Genomic DNA, 23,034 nt, shown 5'->3' with positions numbered 1-23,034 from the left:
GACCTTTTGATAAACCATATTTTTGCTAAGAATATTTTTTTCGATAAAATACTTACTTTTGAGTTATTTTCGAAAAACCGTCTAAAAACATGTTTTTTGTTGAAAAATGAACATACTCACTCGCAAATAACTCGAAAAGTATTGACTTCAGTTGACTTGGTGAAAAACTCTATATACAACAAAAGTTGCTTATAATAGGGAACTTGCACATTTTTTTATTACATAATAATGTTCAGTTTTGTTTAAAAATGAGATTTCCAAAATTTCACGCTTCAAAAACTCGTAATAACTTAGAAATACATATTTAAAGTCTTCTGCGGTATAAAATAGGTCAAACGACCCGTGACGTCACATAGTTTTACATTAGTTATTATTATGGTTATATTTCGCTGTGTCTAGGTACACGCTAACGTGTACGCAAATAAAAAAGATGCGCAAGGGAAGCAGAACTATTCAGATGTTTCAAACTTAATTGTAATAAATCAATGTATATAATAAAAGTATATATTTAGGTTAGCAAAATAAATATATGTATTTAGTTGACATGACACGTACTACAAAATATTGTTAATATAATTTTTATACGTAAGTTAATTATTATAATCAACTATTCTAAATGGGAAATAAGCCACAATTTAACTAAAAAAATGATTTTATTAACGTTTCGACGTCCAAATCAGATGTCATTGTCAAAATACAAAAATTAGTCAGATTAAATAAGTTATTAGAAAAATTTTTTACTAAGCAACAACATTTTTGTTTAATTTAATAATATTTTGTATTTTGACAACGACGTCCGATTTAGACGTCGAAACGTTAATAAAATCATTTTTTTTTAGTTAAATTGTGGCTTAGTTCCTATTTAGAAAAGTTGATTACAAAAATGCCACAAGGAAATAGCTTCAGAACAAGTTAATTATTATTGTGAAAGCTTTAGGTCTTCCTTTTATTTTAATTTTGGACGGTAATACTATTTCACTTATAACTAAAAAAAATATATATTAATTTATAGTCTCCTTTTCATACTGTTTTAAAATGTTGTTAAACTAATTAAAACAACTAAATAATTATCCACACTGCATAGTTAATTTAAAAACAAACACCAAACAAATAAAAAAATAAGAAATTTCTTTACTAATCAATATTAAAATTAAAGTGTAAACACTACGCGATTAAACAAATTCCAACACTCTGACACTCTAAATTTTTTATTTGCGTACACGTTAGCGTGTACCTAGACACAGCGTTATATTTAGGTATATTCTTCTTTTCCTTCTTTAGTTTATTGGCCTCCACCTACTTGGGTATTTGGCCAGCTCGTCGTCGGGGAATAAAGGAAAAATATTTATATTCTAGTGACATTTATCGTATGCCGTTGTAATAATATATACCAGTTTGTTGAGATTGGAGTTTGATACAGTTTTTGAAGGAAAGGAAAGAAGGTTTACTATTGAAAATAAAACCATTTTGTAAAAGTACAAATTTTCTATGAATAGCTCAAACGACCAAAAACACTTTTAACGTCACATAGCTGTATTTTTTACTGACGTTTATAATATCTAATTTAAAATTATATATACAATTGGTGTAGAATGTAAACATACAACGGAGTGACGTCACGACGCGTTTTGGGGTGGCTAGTATAAGTTGAATTTTTAGTCGTCTTTAGGGGCCAAACGAAAGACAAACAAAACTTTTTTATCTTTGATACAGGTTCTAAATTATGTTCTGTTGTGATTTATAACATTTTTTTCGAATTTAAAATTTTATGCAAGTTCCCTATAGTACGCCAGTCAATGGGAGCAAGAATAGGATATTACCTCCGAATTCTACCCTACTGCATGGATTTTAATGAAATTTTGGGCCTAGCCTCTACTTATCTCCTAATTCAAAGTCTATGCCGATGCGTGCTTTTATCTTGGTGGTGGTTCCCACCCCTTCTTAGGGGTGGAAATTTTTTTGGGTAAAATTTTCTATGTTATTTCAAGTTGAATACACCGATTTGAGCATGCGGCAAAAAAAACGAACTCTTCTTACCTACCATATCCCTCTTTATATTTTAACTAGAAGATACATGAATGAACAAATCTGTTTGTTTTTTTATAACCTACAGAAATATTTTATATAGTTTTTTGTTAGATGCATAGTTTTTAAGGTATTCGCAATAATCCGTCCGAAAAGGTGTCATTTTTCAATGAAAATGGCCAATTTTCAACCACGAATAACTCAAAAAGTATTTAGTTTTCAAAAAATAATTATATTTTTTTTGTTTGTTTATTAGGCAATCTGTTATAACCAAGCGCGGCTCCTCCTTAGGGTCAATTGGTCAATGACCCCCCTAAAATAATCTCATAAAAATACCAATTTTATTAAAAATATCTTTTATCTAAAACTTCACTCTGAAATATAAAATTCTCTCTCAGCAGTCTCCATTGGCAAAACAAATATAATAGATATAATAACGTCGCGCCTCGCGCTATACACAAGCCCGTGGCTGGGCCGTATTTTAAATTGTCTATATACAGTTCTTATGGCTTATGGACAAATGCATGTAAAATAGAAAAGAGACGGCAGATAGCAATTTCGTGGGCGAGAGTGGGAGTGACCTTTCCGTCGTATACCTCTAGTAGAGTCGACGGCCTCACGTTTAGTTAGAAAACAAGATGAGTGTTGTTGACGAAATAATTGCCTTAAAATCTGCTGGAACACTAAATTATGAACGGCGGCTTGAGAAAAAAGAAAGTGGTCGACCAAAACCAAACATGAATTTAAAACAAACAACAAAGGATAGGGGTAAGGACATTCAAAGATATTTTAAAGAATCAATGTACAATTTGTGTGATTGGATTTGTGGCTGCAGTGTGAGAAATGCATTTTTTTGCTATCCGTGTTTACTGTTTTCGAATGACGCTGTATGGGCGAAAAATGGAGTAACTGACATTAAGCATTTAAAAGTGAAAATTACAAAACATGCCTCTTCAACTACTCATATAAATTCATCAATGAGTTACGCAAGTTTAGGACGTGTTAACATAAGACAGCAACTTGATAGTGTATATCGTAAATCTGTGCATGACTTTAATGAATTGGTATCTAAAAATAGGTATATTTTAAACAAACTAATCGACTGTGTAAAATTTTGTGGAGTTTTCGAAATTGCATTGCGCGGTCATGACGAAAGTGACAGCTCCAATAATCGTGGAATTTTTCTGGGCCTTATCGATTTTGTTTCTGAACTGGATTTAATGTTTAAAGAACACATTGAAAAAAGTACAGTATTTAAAGGAACATCGAAAACAATTCAGAACGATATTTTAGAATCAATGTTAGCCATTGTGCATACTCATATCATGAAGGAGATTGGCCAGACAAATTTTGTGGCCATTCAAGTAGATGAGACCACAGACAGCTCCAATAAAACGCAGATGATTATCATATTGCGATATGTATTAACTGGTATTGTACATGAAAGATTTTGGAAATTTGTTAACCCCCTAGGTACTACAGCACAACATTTAACTAATGTAATATTGGAAGAACTTCAATTATTAAAAATTAATGAAGCACCTGAAAAATTGATTGCCCAAAGTTACGATGGTGCATCAGTCATGAGCGGTAAACTGGGAGGAGTACAAACAAAAATTAAAGAAATATACCCAAATGCACACTTCATTCACTGCTATGCCCATCAATTTAATCTTATCCTCCAAAAAGCGGCGAGTCAACACAAACCGATAAAAATATTTTTTGCAAATTTACACGGATTTTCGTCCTTTTTCGGCCGATCTCCAAAACGTACGATGGTTCTGGATAGAGTGGTTAAAGTAAGGCTACCTAAAGCTGCGCCTACTCGATGGGCTTTCAATACAAAATGTGTTGAAATTGTATACACTTATAAAGATGATTTAAAATCTTGCTTAGAGGAAATTATTGATGAGGAGCAAGATGGTAACAATATAAATCAAGCAACTGGTTTAAAAAGACATTTGGAAGATGAGCATTTTTTATTTTGGTTAAATTTTTTCCATAAAATAATGCCCCATGTTGATATATTGTTTAAACAATTGCAAATGCGAGACATTGATGTTATATCTGTCAAAAATTGTATCCTGTCTTTTAACAACAATATCCAAATAATTAGAAATACTATTTTGGAATCAGAAGTACCAAGCACATCAACAGCAAAAAAAAGAAAAACTACTGCAGAGGATCCAAAGCGACGAACTGCACTTGAAATTTGTGATATTATTATATCTGAAATAAATCACAGGTTTAGTTTCAATGATCATCTCATGATTTCACAGTTATTCTACATAGAGAAATTTGAAGCATACACTACCAACTTTCCGCAAAATATTTTAAAAATGGTGACGGCTAATTATCCCACAGTGAATATTTCCAAACTAAAATCGGAACTTGAAGTCTTATATTGTCGTGAGGATTTTCGCAATAGTGCTGGTGCAGTAGCCATACTTCAGCTTTTTATTAACATGAATTTGTCTGAAACATTTTCTGAAGCAGTGAAGTTATTAAATATTTTGTGCACACTCCCTATGACAACCGTGGAAAGTGAGAGATGTTTTTCTACTTTAAAAAGAGTAAAAACATTCCTGCGTAATACGATGGGACAACCTAGACTTAGTGCCTTGTCTATGCTGAGCATCGAGAAAACGCTTGTCAAGAGCATTCCAAATTTCAATGAGAAGGTCATAGACTATTTTGCAGAACTAAAGGATAGAAGAATTGACTTAAAATATAAAAATATTTAAAGTAAGTTTCGTTTTAATAAATTTACAATTTATTATACTATAAATATTCCTATCTATATATCAGTCAATAACCTGTTCATACCATTTTTCCTATATTTTTTAAAAGATTTACTCTAAAAAAAGACAAATTTAATTTTCGGAAAACTAGGGTAAATAGTATTGAGTTTTATCTAAGTCTGTATTTTTTATCTAAAATATAAATGCTAAAAGATCTTTTAAATACTTTAAAAAATCAACAGTTTGAAGTTTTCAAACCAAAATGACCCCCCTGAAGATTGACCCACGAGCCGCCGCTGGTTATAACATAACAATAGGCACATTTTATCTGAGAAATAATGACATGAAGAGATTGTGACCAGCGCCACACATCTCTTTAGGATAATATTAAATTACTGTATTACATATATTAACTTAGCTACTGTAACAATATTAATGTCTGTGCGGTAAATCTAATGATGTCTGTCTCTTTAACCGTTTTGTTTCCTGACTGTTGTCTAACAAATTAATTGCAAGCACATTCGCGTGGCTTTCAAGACGTACGATGTATTTTGCACTTAACTCCACTATCACTTCACTGACGGTTTTCGTTTCCAGATCATTGTAAATATCCCTGTTAGTAACAAACCACGGAGCATCGATTATTGAACGTAACACCTTGGACTGGAATCTCTCAAATGGATACATTCGACTTGGATGCTGTTCCCCAGAGCTGCAGACCATATGCCCAGACTGATTTGAATATTGTGTTGTAGACTAGCAGTTTATTTCTTGTCGTGAGCTTAGATTTACGCCCTAGAAGCCAATAATGCTTACTAAATTTTATGCCCAGTTGTTTCCGTTTGTTCCATATATGGGTTCTCCAGGTTAATCCCCTGTCCAAGTGCATGCCCAGATATTTTACAGAGGTAACTGAGGGAATTACCTTATTATTTATTGTTACTGTAGGTGATTCACCGTGGCATTTTGTAAAAACAATATGGTTTGATTTTTGTTCATTCTATTTAATTCTCCAATTGTGTGCCCATGTATTTATTTGATTTAATACTCTCTGGAGTTCTGCAGCAGCTTCGACGGGATTTTTGTGTACTGCTAGGATTGCAGTATCGTCTGCAAGGGTGTTGGTCGTTGTATCACGATTTATGGGTAAGTCGGCTGTGTAAATCAGATACAGTTGTGGCCCAGAACGCTTCCTTGCGGTACCCGTGATCTGATGGGATATAGTTTTGTATGGGCTGACTCAAACTTCACTCGAAAGTATCTTTCTGATAAATACGACTTAAGGAATGTATATAGTTCCTCTGGTAAGTTCTTTTTCAGTTTATACAACAGTCCTTGATGCCAAACTTTATCAAAAGCCTGGCTAACATCGAGGAATGCTACTGAACAGTAACTTTTTTTCTTTAAATGTTTTATTTATAACGTTGACCACTCTGTGAACTAGTTCGACGGTACCATGCTCTTTCCTAAAGCCAAATTGGTGGTCGGGTATCATATTTCTGTCTGTTAGTATTGTAGAAGTCTTTTTTCTATTATTTTTTCCCTGATCTTAGACATTACTGGCATTAAATTAATTGGTCGATATGAAGTGGGCTCATTTGGAGGTTTTCCTGATTTTTGTATAAGGATAATTTCCGCAATTTTCAATTGGATTGGGAAGTGTTTAGCCTTAGTACCGCATTACACAATTGAGTTAGCATTTTAATTGCTTTGGTAGGTAGATTTTTAATTACCTCACCTGTGAATAAGTCATAGCCAGGTGCTTTCTTTTTTATTAGATTATTGTTGATTATGTTTTGAAATTCTTTGGGTGAAACGTGTAGTGTGTTTTCTCCTGTCGGGGTTTGGTTCTGTAGGAAATTGTAGATTTCTTGATCGTTATTTGTTGCAGCAGCTGGTATAGGGTTGAAAACTTCTTCTAGGTATTCGCCGAAAGTTTCTGCCTTTTCATTGTTTGTTCGAGCCCATGTTCCGTTGGATTTTCTAATTGGTGGGATATGACGATGTTGCTGTTTTAATTTTTTTGTAGCCTTCCATAGCGCATAATCGCTGGCATCTGACGGCGTTAAATTTTCTAGGTATTCTTGAACGCTGTTATTTTTTAGTTGTTTTAGTAGTTCCTTCAATTGTCGTGCTGCTCTATTGAGCCTTAACTTGTCATCTGGATGAAAAAATAATTATAGAACAGTTTTTGCTTAACATTACTCTAGCCTATTCCGTGGTTATTTTAACCGAAACATTTTTCACCCCCGAGAAGCGTTGGGAACCACCCCCAAGATAAAAGCGTACATCGGCATAGGTTAGACTTTGTTTCTTGAGCTATTCCCTAGTTACTCTGAAAATATCAAGTAAATCGATGTAGTAGGATGGAATTCGGAGCCAAATACGCTAATTGACTGCCCTATAGTCAGTTTATCCGGAATTGCAATTCCGGGCATATTTTGAACGTATAGTTTTTCACCCCCGAGAAGGATTGAAACCACTCCCAAGGCAAAAGCACACACCGGCACAATATTAATTTTTTCTTTGTGTGTATGCCAAATTTCATGTCAATCCAAGCGGTTCTTTAAAAATCGGTTTTGCAATATTTTACCGTTAGTGAATAGACTGTAGTCTATATCGTCGGTATACTGCGAAAACCAGGTAAATGACAAATTTTAAAATATTGAGTTAAGTATACCAAAATTCTCAGCTTTTTACGCTTTACATACAGGTAAAACCCAGTAAATGATACGACTTGCCATTCAGCTGATAATTTGTGTGATAAACAAATGAGTTACACATAACCAACTTTTAATTTTCAAGTAAAACAATATATCGCTACTTACTTTCACAAAATTAAAGTTCTGTTGAATGTAAAACCAAGTAAGAGCACATATATTATTTTGCCGGACAACAATATATTTTTACTGTTGTATACCATATTCAGTAAAAAGGTGATAAATGTCTAATACATTTTACATGTATATTTTATTAAAATTTCTCATTCATATCGACTGATAAAATCGATAGTATCGACTATGTTTCTTGGAATGGTCAAGAGGTACAGGCATATGAGAGGTTTTTTTCTAAGACACTTTGTATATTAGCGTCGTTAATGCAAGATGTAAGAAAAATTGATATTCTATATTGGTATGCAGATACGGGCAAAAGAGGCAAGCATATACTGCCAAATAAAACAAGCAATGAAAACCGAACAATTGTGAAGTCTCATATTTTTTCCAGCCATGGTCCCACATTATATTTGCCAAAGTTCGAAGCGTAGATATTTGGACAAAACTTTGAGTATAAGGAAAATGTATCAACTTTATATAAATGATCGTCAGCTGAAGAAACCGGAAGGTGTTAGCGAAATTACATACCGAAGAATATTTTCTAACGACTATAATTTAACCTTTTTTGTCCTAAATAAGATCAATGTTTAGTTCGTAATAAATAATATTTATTAGCCCTATCATATTATGATATGGCTAGTTCAACTAAAAACCGGATTTACAAAAAGGTTACAGACAACATCAGCAAAAAAGAAGTATGGAATCTCGAAAAACGAAATGATAAGAAAAGCTCTAATCAACACCGGAATTTTGTTTCAATCACCTTCGATCTACAGGCTATACTACAGATTTCAGATTAACTGGACAATTCATATATTCTTCCCGAAAATTATGGGTCTACAATTTGTGTGTAAATGAAGCCGCATTACCAAATGTAGCTTACCGTTGTGCCTGGTCAGAAATTAACGGTAGACCAGGAAATTCTGAAATACATGCAAAGCATTATACTCAACTACTTATCAAAATGTGTCCCAGAATATGTAAGCAAGTGAAATAAGTGTATTTTCTTATACCTGCGGAGGACAGTATCGTAACATAAATTTTTAGAGTCGGGACATTCTTGTATGGAAGTTGACTCTATACATAGCAGCATTTAAACCGCTAGAAATCAGGTCTCTCTATGGTATGCCAGATTCTTCTTCTTAACGTGCCCTATCAAGTCCCCTTGACGTTGGCGATTAACATGGCGAAACTGTCTCTGTCTCGATCTATTCTAAATAGTTGCTCGCTCTGCTTTCTTTATGTCTGTCCAATCCCTGATATTCTTCAACCAAGAGACCTGCTTTCTACCAATTCCTCTGCGTCCTTCGATTTTACCCATCATAATAAGTTGAAGAATATTATACCGGTCTCCCCTTACTACGTGCTCAAAATAGGCCATCTTTCTATATTTGATGTTATCAAGCAGCTCGCGGGCAGCATTTGCTCTCTTAAAGACTGCCACATTTGTCAGCATAGCCGTCCATGGTATTTTCAGTGCAAGGCTGTGCAGCCACATTTCAAAGGCCTCCAAACGATTAATGGTGGATATTTTTAATGTCCATGCTTCGACACCATACAAGAGGACTGACCAAATGTAACATTTAATCATGCGCTTTCGAAGTTGAAGTTGCAAGTTATCATTACAGAAAATTACTTGTCTTCTCATTATGCCAGATTACTTGTCTGTTTTTTCAAAATACAAGGGAAACTAAAAATGTCAAGGTCAGTGATAAAAAAGTATGTATAAAACCATACAAGTGTAAAGATTTTAAATAGGTACTACGACTTTTATGATTTAAAAAAATTGTCACACACTCTGAATAACACCGAACAAAAGACTAAAACGGCGAAAAAATAATGTGGTTAAAGATAAAAAGATGAGATTCGTGAAAGAAGAGACAAACAGAATCCGTTTCAATTATGACGCGTCACCAAGCTTCATTTCCTTACTGATACTGCACGGCAGTCAACAAGAAAAAAGCAAGCTGAGTATCAACTAACATAAGCATGCTTATGTTAGTCGATAAAAACTTTATGACAGATTTTCGCCAAGTAGCATAGCAAAAAACAGAGATTTGTTACAGCTATTTGATAAGTGAGTGATACCGGAGGAATATAACAGGTGGTATCGTATTTTACGATGCCGATGGCATCTTGTCAGATTCTGCTTTCAGTGACTAATCTGACGAGAAATACGCAGAGTAATATTATTTTTTTGTATCTATGACACGTTCAAAATAAATTTGTTTTTTCTATAAAACTGCCTATCATTTATGTAAATAATATCCATATAACTACAAACATCTCTGAACAAAATGTTCAGGGAAAACCAGTTATATGTTATAATTAACGACTAATCCCTTAAAAACATTGCTATTAACTAGTTGAAACCTCATATTCCGATCACACAACTACAAAATATTATGTTTTGTTTATTATGTTTGTTATAAATGTGTTATTTTAAGGATAACTGATTAATTTAGATTTACAGGTAAAACCAGGTAAGTGACCGCATCTCCATCTTAAATTTAGCTTTAATCAGCTAGGTGTCTTAACTTTTTCAAACTAATGACAGAATATCATTTCTTATATATGCATCTTTCACTAGAATACCGAATATCAAATACAAGTTGTCCTCTTAATTCAAAATAAAACACTAAACTTTAAAAACGTTTTTTCTCGGTTTCGGTATTTCGGCATTTACCTGGTTTTCGCAGTATACTTTCGATATAGACTATAGATAAGGAACAAAAGGAAAAAATAATATTTCAAAATTATAATGAATGAATTTATTTACCTTGGTTGTCGCCATGGTGCTACTTGACCTAGAAGACCACTTTTTCTTCTGTATCTGTAGCGATATATCAGAGTCTGAAATTCGTTTTCCAAAAGATAAACTAGCTTCTTTATAGAGCTTTTGTCTTTCTTGCTCCCACTGAGTATACAAATCTTTGAACATTTTAAAAGCCATAGAAGCATCTGCAACCCTTATAATATCTACTTCTGAGATATGGTTGTTCAAATAATCTTTGACCATTTTTTGGAGATGTTCCGCTCGTTCAGAATTTATATTTGACGTGAGATCTACATTGAGTAACATAGAATTCTGTATCCTTTCCTCTTCCACTTCTTGAAGCTTGCGCTAAGAATTAAAATTTAGTAAGTTAATTTTTAATAAAGTATTAATATTGTTACGACAGTTCTGTAAGTTTAATCCCACTGATGTCACCAATGTTACGCTTCTTTGAAATAACTTTATGCAACTGACAACTATAGACTCCAAAAACAACTGTTCTAGAAACTGTCAACACCATATGCTTAGGGCCGGTATTTCAACAGCTACTTAAGCTTTTGCTTAGCTAAGCCTCCGTCAAAAGTTATGGAGAAGCTTAAACTGTATGCCGTATTTCCATCATTTCCTTAAGAGCACAGAGTAGCGATCAACAGGTAGCAACAAACGCGGTCCAAGATTGCGAAAGTTCTGCGAACTTTCAAAAGTGAGGCAACAGTGCGTCGGTAATTCGACACTGACAGTGACGTTTAGACTATCAAAAACAATAATTTTTATACACATAGGCGCGAAATGTTATCAAGTCAGTGACGTTCGATTTCTTGTTATAAAAAAATTGATTTTTAGTAGTTCCAATGTAACACAAAATTTAGGCACGGGATAAAAAAGTTTATTTGAAGAAAGTGTATTTTTTTGTCTTTCTTAATGGCGGTACAGGCTCCTTTTTTCAATATCTTATTGATTTATAGAGTAATTTCTACATACTAACATATTTCTGAAATTGGGCTTTGTACCGCCATTCTTTATTATATTACAAATATGTGTGCCAAATATATCGACAAAATGTTCAAAATTAGAGCCGCAATCTTGGAACGCCTTTGTTGCTACCTGTTGATCGCTACTGTTTGCTCTTAACTAAACTCGTCCTCAACTGTCAAGTTAATTGGTTTGGTACCTCTGAATACGTCAAAATGCCAGATCTAACTGTTCTGAGGTAAAAACCGCTACTGTTGACATTTAATTTTATCTTCTCATCTGTGTCAGTCTTAGGTCTTATATTTTTACTTCACTTATTTGTGTATGCTTTTTTTCATGAGGATCTTTCAGTGCGTCACAGTTTTTCGATTTCTTTCTAACGCATTAAATTGTATGTTTTTTTTTTTATTTGCTAAGTGCTACAATCTGGTCTTTGACCAATGAGTAACTTTTTATCTATCCTATCTTACTAACTACTTATTATCTAAGAGTCACCCTTTGATGTCTTCTTAGTTGTCTTTATTATTACTGGCGCACTTTTTGATTGCGCACTATCACACAAAGCTCTGCTTTTCACTTTATCACGCACTACACCAACACGTTGCTTGCACACTAGTCGCGCAATGCTCCGCTATTAGCTTTGTCGCACACTACACCAACTCGTGAGGTTTGGTCCTCTTCAGTCTTCTTTTCTGGTTTGAGTTGTTCAGGAGCTGGATGGCCTCAATATTTTCGTGGAGAAGAAGTCTTTTTTCATGACTTTCTGCGTGTTTTCGGATTTCTTTGTCGACTGGCTCCATTCGTAGATCCTTGTGGATATCGTCATTACGGATGTACCAGGGTGCGTTAACTATGCCCCTTAATACTTTGTTTTGAAAAGTTTGTATTATTTTCAAGTTTGTCTGTTTTGTACATCCCCACAGTTGGATACCATACGTCCATACTGGTTTTATAACTTGTTTGTAGATTAGCATCTTGTTATACGTTGACAACCCTGAGTATCTTCCCAGTAGCCAGTACAATTTTTTATATTTAATATTTAATTCTTCCTTCTTTTTCTTTACATGGGCTTTCCAGCGAAGCTTCGTGTCTAGGGTTAAGCCCAGGTATTTGGCTGTGTTGGCATACGGAATGTCTTGTCCATTAATTTTTATTGGTGCGTACAGAATTTTTTTATTAGTGAAATCAACATGTACTGATTTGCTTTCATTCAATGTAATCTTCCACGTCTTAGTCCATTTTTGGAATTTGCTTATCGCATTTTGTAGTTTATTGGCTGTTTCTACGTTATCTTTACCTACTGCTAATATGGCGGTGTCGTCGGGAAAGGTAGCTAAACAGTAGTTATCGAATTCTGGTAGATCACATGTATAAAGGAGATATAGGACCGGGCCCAATACGCTACCCTGGGGGACTCCGGCTTTTATTTCTTTAAGTTCAGAATAAGCATCATCTTGCTTGATTCTGAAATATCTATCAGTTAAGTACGATTTAATTATGTCTGTGTATGATTTTGGAAGAATAGTCTCTAATTTATGAAATAGTCCTTCATGCCAAACTCTGTCAAATGCCTGGGCAACATCTAAGAATAAAGCTGAACAAACTTTTCTTTCCTCTAGTGCATTTTCTATAATATCGGTGACTCTGTGGAGTTGGTCTATAGTTGAGTGTTTTTGCCTAAAACCAAACTGGTGATTTGGAATTAATTTTTTGTTTACTATAATTGGTTGCAATCTTCTGAGAAGAAGTTTTTAAAATAATTTAGACATTGTGGGTAGCAGTGATATTGGTCTATAGGAAGAGGTTATATGTGGTGGTTTGCCTGGTTTTGGTATCATTACTATTTCCGCCATTTTCCACAATGAAGGAATATATTTTAATCTGATCGCAGCATTAATTAAATAGGTCAACTTGACAATTGCTTTTCTTGGGAGCTGTTTTAATATTTGTCCTGTTATTAAATCAAAGCCAGGAGCTTTTCTCGGGTTTAAATTATACTTGATTACTTTTATTACTTCTTCTACAGTTACTGGCATTATGTTCTCTTCTTCTTGCAAATGGTGGCTCTGTAATGCTTCTTCTTCTTGTTGTTGTTGATGCGGTTGAAATATTTTTTCTAGATGTGTAGCAAAGCATTCTGCTTTTTGTTCGCTGCTTCTAGCCCAAGTGCCGTCTTCTTTTTTTATGGGTGGTATTTGCATCATTGGTCTTTTTAATCCATTGGTTGCCTTCCATAGTGAGTATTCTGTGGATCTTTCATTCGTTAGGTTGTTTAAGTATGTCCTAATGGATTCTTCTTTAAATTCTTTTATCTCTCTTTTTAGTTGTTGGGTGAGATTATTTACAATTGTTTTATCTTGAGGAGTTCTACTTTGGAACCATTTTCGTCTTGCTTTCCGTTTTTCGTATACCAGCGTTCTAATTTCTGCCGGGTAGTTGCATCCTTTTAGGCGTCTTTTGATGTCTGGAGTACATTCCCAAGATATTCTTTGGATGTCTTTATTGAATTGGTCAACTTCTTTTTCAATGTCTTTTACGGTTCTAAGAGAAACGTTTTAATTAATTGTTTCTTCTAGCATTTGTCTGAAGCTTATCCAGTCGGTGTACTTATTAGTTAGCGAAGGGTTATTTTCTTTATATATTATGTTTTCGCTTAGTGTTAGTGTTATTGCTGTATGGTCAGAACATAACTTATGACATTCATCTATTTTTAGGTAGTTTTGCGATATATTTTTGGTTATGAAAAAATCAATTAGGTCAGGTATCTTGTTGGGGTCAGTAGGCCAATAAGTTGGCTTCCCTGTTGACAAGGTTATGGCTCCGTATTCATTCACAGCTTTTAAAAGTTCTCTGCCTTTTGTTGTGGTTAACCTTGAGCCCCAGTGGGTATTTTTAGCATTATAATCGCCTCCTACTATAAATCTATTTCCCAGCTCGGTAAAGAGGTCAATATATTCCTCCTTACTTATTGCATGTTTCGGAGGACTATAGATTGCTGCCACTATCAGTGGGTATCTAAGAGTTCTAAGTGTTACTGCAGTTAACTGCACTTTTTCTGTTACGTAGTTGGCTTCTTCGTAATGTTGTAAATTTTCTTTAATTATCACTGCACTTCCTCCTTTTGCATTATTATCAGGATGAATCGCATGACTCTAACCGTGAAATTTGATAAATGAGTGTTTAGTAAAATGTGTCTCTGAGATGAGGCATACATCTATATTTTCTGTCTGTAGAACTAATTGAAGCTCCTGCTGGTGGTTCAGGAGTCCGTTTGCGTTCCACACTAGTACCTTAATTGAATTAATATTGTTTCGATTTAGGTATAGCTCCTTTGGCACTATATTCTAATCTTTTTAGCCTCTCATCCAGTGTTGTTATGATTTGTTCTTGATTTTCTAGCTTCGCTAATATGAGTTGCAGACTTTGTTCGATATTATTAGTTCGTTCCTCCTATTTGCCACTTTCCTTTTCGTTGTTTACTGCATTGTCAAATGTTAGATTTTCGTTAACTTGCCTGCTTACTGAAGGATGTTTATTAACCCCCCTTTTTTATCTATTGCTCTATTCCTCATGTTTTGTAAGTCAATAGCCACTTTACAGCCACGATAGTTAACTGGATGCTCTTGTCCACAGTGTACGCATTTAGGTTTGACATCTTTGATTTGGTACACTCCTTAATATGATGCTTCCCTGTGCATTTGACACATCTCGCTTGTCTGGCGCAAAATTTTTGGGTATGCCCATATGCCTGGCAATTTTTGCATTGAGATATTAATTTGGAGGATTTAAATGGTTGGATTTCGACTTTACATTGTAGTATATGCTGTATACTATGTATTTTATTTATATCTTCGCTATTGTCAAAAGTCACTATGTACATGTCAAGTGGTTCCTTGGTACGCCACTTAATTTTATTTATAGCATTCACTGCTTTAAAACCTCTCCTTACCAATTCTTCAATTATGCTGTCTGGTTTGCACGAATGCGGGAGATATTTGACTATTACCTTAATTGGTCGGGTTCTTTTATATTCGTATGTGAACCAACTGTGTGGTGTTTGCTCTCGTAGTATTTTTGTCACGCCACGATACGTATCCTCATCGTTGGCTTTAATTTTGAAGTTCTCTTTATTTACCATTTGGATTATAAATTTATTTATACCTATTTCCTTTGTGAGCAGTTCGATAAATTTATTATATTCTTTAATTCCTTCCACTATTATTGGTGGTGGAGGTTGGACTTTTTTTTGTTAGGTTCAAGCCTATTGGTTATTTCTTCATTTTTTGTAGGAGTAGGTGGAGAAAATGAGGTATTCATTATTTTCCTTTTTTTTTGCCTGTTTCTTACCCTTACCCATTCTGTTTCTTTAGCCAGTTCCTCTTCATCAGTCTCGTATTCTTGCCTGGGAGGAGGCGTTGCCTCAGTATTTTTAGCGTTATTATTTGATTGATTGCAAATCTGTTTGATTTGATTTTCTAGCATACTTATATGTGTTTGCATTTGCGTGATCACACTATGTAGTTGATCTTTTTCATTGCTGACTTTTACCCATTCTGTATATAATAATTGTTCGTTTTGGGAACGTTGACAATTTTCTTGAAATAAATTATTATTTTGTTGCATTAAAAACGCTTCGTTTATTGTAGTCGGTTGCATTCCTCCTGCAGCCATCAGTGGCGTCGGGCCGGGGGGCACGGGGGGGCACGTGCCCCCCCAACATTATGCAAAAAAAGAAAAAAATAATATAAATTATCTTTAAATTACGTATATGTATACACTAAAAGTTACGAATGAATAACTAATATAGATCCCCCGTTAGTCTATTTTTCTGTATGCATCTAATTTGATTCTGTGTGTGTAAAGTATGCGCGTGTTACAACTAAATTTACAAGTGCCGGTGAGCCGACTCTGGCCGGTTGCGCCCGAGCTGGAGCAGCCGATCGAATGCACCCGAGCCCGCCTGGCGGAGGGATATCATACCAGCTCAGTGTGCGTGTGTTGTGTTGTGTAGGTGGTCGCCACGTTTTATTCGTTCAATAAGCTTATTGTTACTAGCTGAGCTGCTATTGTTTGTGTAATTTTTGCGGATGTTCGTTTGTTATCATGTCTAAGAAACAGTCCTCTGTACTAACATTCTTTAAAAAACTTGGAAATTCAAGTGAAAGTGTAAATGAAGATAGACATTTAGCGGGAAGTAGCACTGGAGGTAGCGTTGGTGATGAATCGCCATCTTGTTTACGCCCAGATCGTGATGCTACATTCCAGGGCGAAAGTAGAGATCCTTCATTGGGAGTACAAAGTGCAGATATTGCAAAAGGAGCATTTCAGCCTGTTGATTGTTTTAAGGTAAGCAAGATTCAATCCAAATCGAGGCAGTTCAAAGAATCCTGGTACAGTGAATTTAATTGGGTCGAATATAGCCCCATTACAGACGCTGCATTTTGTTACCCATGCCGACTATTTTGTCAACATAAGTCTGGTCGCGGGGAGGAGTCATTCACTAAACTGGGCATGAACAATTGGAAGAAAGCTTTGGAAAAATTCAGGAAACATGAGAAGAGTGAAATGCATCAAAAATCTAAACAGTTTCTCAATGAGTATAGAAAAGCAGGAAGCACGGTAGCAGATTCGTTGTCCTCGGCACATACTAAAATGGTTGAGATGAATAGGAGGTATTTAAAATTCATAATTGAAAACATCCTATTCCTTGGAAAACAGAATCTTGCCTTAAGAGGACATGATGAGAGTACTGCTTCATTTAACAGGGGGAACTTTATAGAACTGCTAGAACTGAGATCTACTGAAATGGAGGAAGGAATCCAAACATTAATGAAATCCCCAGTCCATTCATACAAAAGTGCCCAGGTACAAAATGAGATAATAGATTGCATAAAAAGTGAAATGCTTCAACAAATTGTCCAAGAGGTGAGTGAGGCTTTGGCCTACTCAATTATTTGTGATGAAACTACGGATATTTCAACCCGTGAACAGCTTAGCATTTGCATTCGATACATTACTAAAATAGATGGACACATTAAAATCAATGAAAGGTTTTTGGGCTTCGTTGATGTGTCAGACACTACTGGTGAAAATTTACATCACACTATTAAACAGTATCTGCAGCAGTTGGGTGTAAGCTTAAATAAAATACACGGCCAGGCATATGATGGAGCTAGTAACATGAGCGGCAAATTCAAAGGTGTTGCCTCAAGGTTCCAAGAAGAAGAGCCTAAAGCTTGGTACACACACTGCCATGCCCACTTGCTTGATCTGGCTGTTCAGAGATTTTGTGAAGAAATAAGACAGCTTCGGAATTGCTTATCCATAGTAAATAACCTGTATAACTTAATTAATGCATCAGCTAACAGGTTTTCAATATTTGAATCAATATGTAAGCAAAGCGGAGAAACAAAAATGAAAAGACTGGTGAGCTTGTCTCGAACTAGATGGACAGTTCGACACAAAGCAATCCATGTAATTCTAGAGCAGCTCCCTGAAGTGTACGAAACTTTGGAAGTTATTGCAAACGATGTATCAAATCGTAAAATTGCAGCCGAAGCTGATGGTTTAGCCAAACAAATCAGCACATTTGAATTTGTATTCAGTTTAAAACTATTGCACAGCGTTTTGAGTCAGACTGATATACTCTCCAAAGAACTGCAGAGTGAATCTCTTGACATTTCTAAGGTTTTTGCAAAAGTTGAATCAGTCATTGACTGTTTAAAACTGGACAGAAATGATGATGGCTTTATTCAGATGTGGAATGAGTCAGAAGAACAGTGTAACAAATATGGTATGAAAGGTTTGTCAGTTGAAAGGCCTTCACTACCACGCAAACGGAAGATTCCGAAAAAACTTGAAGCTAGTAGTAGCTCTGCAGATGCTGCATTTCATCAATCACCTGAACAGATGTTCAAGACTGACATTTACTTTGCTGCTTTAGACACAGTAATTGTAAACTTGCAATCTCGTTTTTCCAAGAACGATTATGATAAAATCAACTGCATTGCCCAGTTACTATTTAATTGGACCGAAATTGACAACAACGCTGTTATGGCAATCCAAAAGTTTTATAACTTGTCTTTAAGTTTCTCTGCACATCTTAAGTTTTTTCACTGTTATGCAAAGAACAATTTTGTCAAAACAGACAAAGCAACCACAAGAGTAACGTTCCAAGAGTTGGCTGATTTTTTTATTGAGAATGATCTTCAAGCCAGTGCACCAGATGTTTGGCAGCTACTAGAAATATCACTTTCGTGGCCTATCACAACAGCAAGCGCAGAAAGATCGTTTTCTACACTACGAAGGCTAAAGACATTTCTTCGAAGCACCATGACAGAAGACCGCTTAAGTGGGCTTGCCCTGATGTCTATTGAGCAAGAATTGACGTCTGAATACATGAAAGATAAAAAACTAGATCTGTTAGTTGACAGATTTTCAAATCTAGCCGATAGGAGGCTAATGCTTCATTAGAACTAACGAAAATTGGTTCGTTGAAAACCATTACTGTAGTTCTGTTCACCTTAAAACTTTGTCTTGTACACAAATTTGTTTTTGTGTTATAAATGTCCATGCAGTTATGTCTAGAATAGAATAAACTTGTATATTTTGAAATTGAGTCTTTTTACAATCCATCAATATAGTAAAAATTGATTAAAACCAATGTTTAACAAAAATACACATATACTTTACTTTAGTTCTTAAGTGGTAGTTTTCAAAAAAGTTTCCACGGGACCACCACTCCCCCCCCCCCCCCCGTAGACCCCGTGCCCCCCCAAATTATTAGGTCACGCTACGCCTATGGCAGCCATATTTATATTTTATTCTTTATCCAAACACGGTTAACCTGTATTTGTTTTGAATTTAACTTTAATCAATATTTTCGATAAATGTAATTCTTAAATTATATTATTTAAAATAACCACTTACCGACCTGAATCGAGTGGTCCACAAAAAGAAGTTTCTGTCCAAGTAGTAGTTAAGCACTTAATGAGTTTTTAATTTACCGCACTTAAACTACAATAGTTTGTAAATTTCGCGTATGAAGAAATTTTGCCCACTTCGACAAAAGGCGCAGATTTCTTCTTAAAAACACTATTATTTAGTTTGTTTTATTATAATTAATAACTTTAATTTAAAGTCTAAATAACTGTTTCATATCATAACAGATTTATTTTAACACTTCAATTACATTAAAGTATAATTAGGTATTAATGGGAAACTGATAACAGTAATTATTATTTTTAGCACAGGTAAATGCTTTATATACATCCGTTCTCGGTCAAGTTTTGACGACGACTCTAAAAATTGTATGTGACAGAAAAAACGCACGTCGGTGATTACATTTCGTCGGTGACATTTATAACATTTATTCTAGTTGTCAATAGATGGCGCCGTAATCGAAAATAAAATAATTTGCGAATTATATAATATTTCTACGAATATAATCTGAACAATTTATAAGACAAATCAAAGAAAATACCATTTTATAAATGCAATAAACACAATTGATTTGATTTTATGCAAAATTGCAAATAAAATGTGACAACTGTCAGATTTAACTAAAATGTCATGTCACAATGTATATTATCACGGACTTACCTTTTTTTTTCTATCATTTGTGACGCACTGAAAAATGCTCATGAAAAGAAGCATACATGGTAAATGTGTTGTTAGTATATTGTGTACATATATTTTCTCTGGTTATATTTTTATTGGTATTCTGCATAAGCAATAGATCCGTCTTTGTAATTTTGTTTATTGGATTTATATTCCTTAAAATACCAAATTAAAATGTAAGTTTACTTTTGTAAAATAAATAGTACCAAGCATTGTAGAAATAAATAATTTTCATGTGTCTGCATCTTCCAAATGGAGTAAGAATTTTATTTTAATAATCGTTAATAATCCAATAATAACGTTATTACGCACAAGTTGGTTTTCAAGTAACTCTGGAATTATTTATCTATAGAAATAACCTCAAAAAACAGAAAACAAATTTTAAGCAAAGGCTTAAACCAACTCCCGCGCGGGCTTAAAATTATTTGGATTAAGCCTATGCTTAAGCCTCAAATTTTTTTTCTTTTTTGGCTTGGACTATGGTCATTCAGCCAGTCTCAATCAAAAGTAAATGTATTAAAGATATTGCCAATTGCCAAGAAACTTGGTTATTATAATATTATTACAATTTTTTACTTCTTATTTACCTACTCATTAAAGCTAATGTACATACTATGTTAATAAATATAAATATATTATACTACTTAATGTTTATCAAGAACACATAGTGTATACATTTTACAAATAAAAATATTAATCTTAATATTAAAATAAATGCATTTTTTTTGTATTTTATTTTAGTTTTTTTTTTGTTTGGTTTTTTGTTGTTTTGTTTTTTTTTGTCACTACGATAGGATGTCAACCCGGTTCATCCCCGCGGAGGTTTAAATCCTCTTAGTGATTTTTTCTTTAATTTTTTTATTTTATTTTTTTTAAGTATTTTTTTTAGTTATTAATTTTTTTTTATTTATTTTTTTGTTTCATGTTTTTATTTTTCTTTTTAATTTTTTTTTCTTTTTATTTTTTTTTTATTTTTTTAAACATATTTTACAATTACTTATAACTAATTACAATAATATTTTACTATCCGACAAGAAAGATACCAAACAGTCAAAAATTTTCTTTTTATTCAGTGACAGAATAAAGAGAATATTTACAGGGAGTGGGATGTTCTGGTCTATAATTCTTTTAATTAGGTGATTGGTTAGGTGTTAATGCTTTTTGCATTTAAAAAAATATGTGGTTCAAGTCACTTTTAACCTCACATTCTTGACAAATATTCGAATCTAATATGTTTATTTTAAATAAATGTGCAGGATAACATGCATGTCCAAATCTAATTCTACTGATGGTGGATATGTATTTGCGAGGGAGGGTGAAATTCTTATACCAAGGTTTTTCTGGTATAATCGGTTGTATCAAACTGTATTGTGTTGTTGAAATATTACAGTACCTTTCCCAGTGTGTTTTCCAGCTCTTCATCTGTTCAGTTCTTAAACAAGCAAAAGCATCTAGAATGCAGGGCTGATATTTGGTTACTGTTCCATGGATGAGGGAATTTTTAGCTAATTGGTCTACATGCTCATTATGTGTAAGTCCTGAATGTGCTTTGATCCACATAAGTTTTATTTTTGGGGTGTGTTTATTAATTTCAAATAAGATATTTTTTATTAAAAAATGTATGGATTAGAAGTACTACAAGGTAGGTGAGGTGTTTGAATAGCAGTAATCACAGATAATGAATCAGATAAAATTACTGCGGAATTATAGGATGCCAACTTGAAATAAATTAAAGCCTCATATACCGCCGCAGCCTCGGCAGTAAAAACGGAGAAATTTGAGGGCAGTTTAAACATTTTTTTCTATAAATTTACCTGGAATATAAAAGGTACAACCAGTACCATTTGAACTTTTGGATGCATCTGTATAAATACAAACAGATTTTGACCAATTTTTAAGGTAGTTGTTTAAAACAATACTGTTTAATAAAGAGTGCTCATGATAACTGGGTTGTATTATATCTACTTGATTTAGTAACTCAAAGAAATCTTCGAAATCTACCACTTTATTTGCAACTGCAAGTTCAGTATTATTATCCGCAGTGTTTCGAAATGCGTCACATAACGGTGAGCCCAATATTTATTTGTTAAATCAAAATAATTTAAAGTACTAATTTCTTTATATAAACAAGTGTAGTAACATCGGATCTTAAGAAGAAATTTTTGACTGAGATATTCCATTCTGAATTTAGTCGGTGGTTCCATTGTTTCAACATAGAGTGGTTCAATAGGGGTAGATCTCATATCACCTATGCAACAGCGCAATACTGTGTTTAGAAAAACATCTATGCGACCTAAAATATTTTTACTAGCCGATCCATACAGCCTCAAATTGAAGTGGAAATAATTAAGCATCTAGGTTTAAGCTCAGGCTTAAAGTAAGCTTTGGCTTAAGTGCGGTTGGAAATACCGGCCCTTAAAATCATTTTCTGGCGTTCTAGACGTCCCTACACCTTTCTGGGTTATTCCATGACATCTCGATTATTCTCGTACTCGACTACTTCTTCTTTTTCGTCAAGGGATATAATGGATATTAAGAAAACTCGCACTACACCACTATGGAGACATCCACAATCAGAGGGAATGGTCGAAAGACATTAACTGTTTGTCAATTATCAGCAATTTTTGTTGCTGATAATGAAAAGGATTGGGATACTTTAATTCTATTCCTGTTAGCCTACAGAAGTTACGAACATGAATCAAGTGGTTATTCTCCATCTATGATGATCACCGAAAGAGAAATGAAGCTTCCTCAAGATCTTATTTCGGAATATTGCCTCCCTGCGAACAAAAATCCTCATCCCTGACTCACATTGAAAATTTAAGAGGAAAATTGGAAACAGTCTACTAATTTGCTCGTAAAAGTTTAAAGCTCCAAAGTGATAAAGCCAAGGCCCGAATCGACATGTATGCTACCGGAACAACTTTCGCAAGGCGATCCAGTATGGTTATCCAATCCCACACGTAAGAAGGGACTTTGTTCGTAACTTTAACGAAACTGGGAAGGCCCGTACACTATCCTGCAGAAAAGAAACGATCCTCATCCAGTTTTCACCTAGAAGTAAACC

The 23,034-nt window shown here is 34.2% G+C and overlaps 2 protein-coding genes across 3 annotated transcripts in view; one reads left to right on the top strand and one right to left on the bottom strand.

The window, feature by feature from the left end:
- Nucleotides 1–23,034, top strand: part of LOC126880316 (zinc finger protein 234-like) — a 276,883-nt gene that overhangs the window by 100,007 nt on the left and 153,842 nt on the right. The gene's annotated exons all lie outside the window — the stretch shown is intronic.
- Nucleotides 1–23,034, bottom strand: part of LOC114344107 (uncharacterized) — a 125,481-nt gene that overhangs the window by 24,449 nt on the left and 77,998 nt on the right. For both annotated transcript variants that reach the window (XM_050644115.1, XM_050644116.1), the window contains exon 7: nucleotides 10,380–10,724. In XM_050644115.1, coding sequence (XP_050500072.1) covers nucleotides 10,380–10,724 — 345 coding nt within the window. The remainder of the gene's footprint in view (nucleotides 1–10,379; nucleotides 10,725–23,034) is intronic.

This window comes from Diabrotica virgifera, chromosome 2, assembly GCF_917563875.1.
Source record: "Diabrotica virgifera virgifera chromosome 2, PGI_DIABVI_V3a".
Taxonomy (NCBI): Eukaryota; Metazoa; Arthropoda; class Insecta; order Coleoptera; family Chrysomelidae; genus Diabrotica; species Diabrotica virgifera.
Note: the sequence above shows the minus strand (reverse complement) of the source record. Positions and strands in the feature narration are given on the sequence as shown.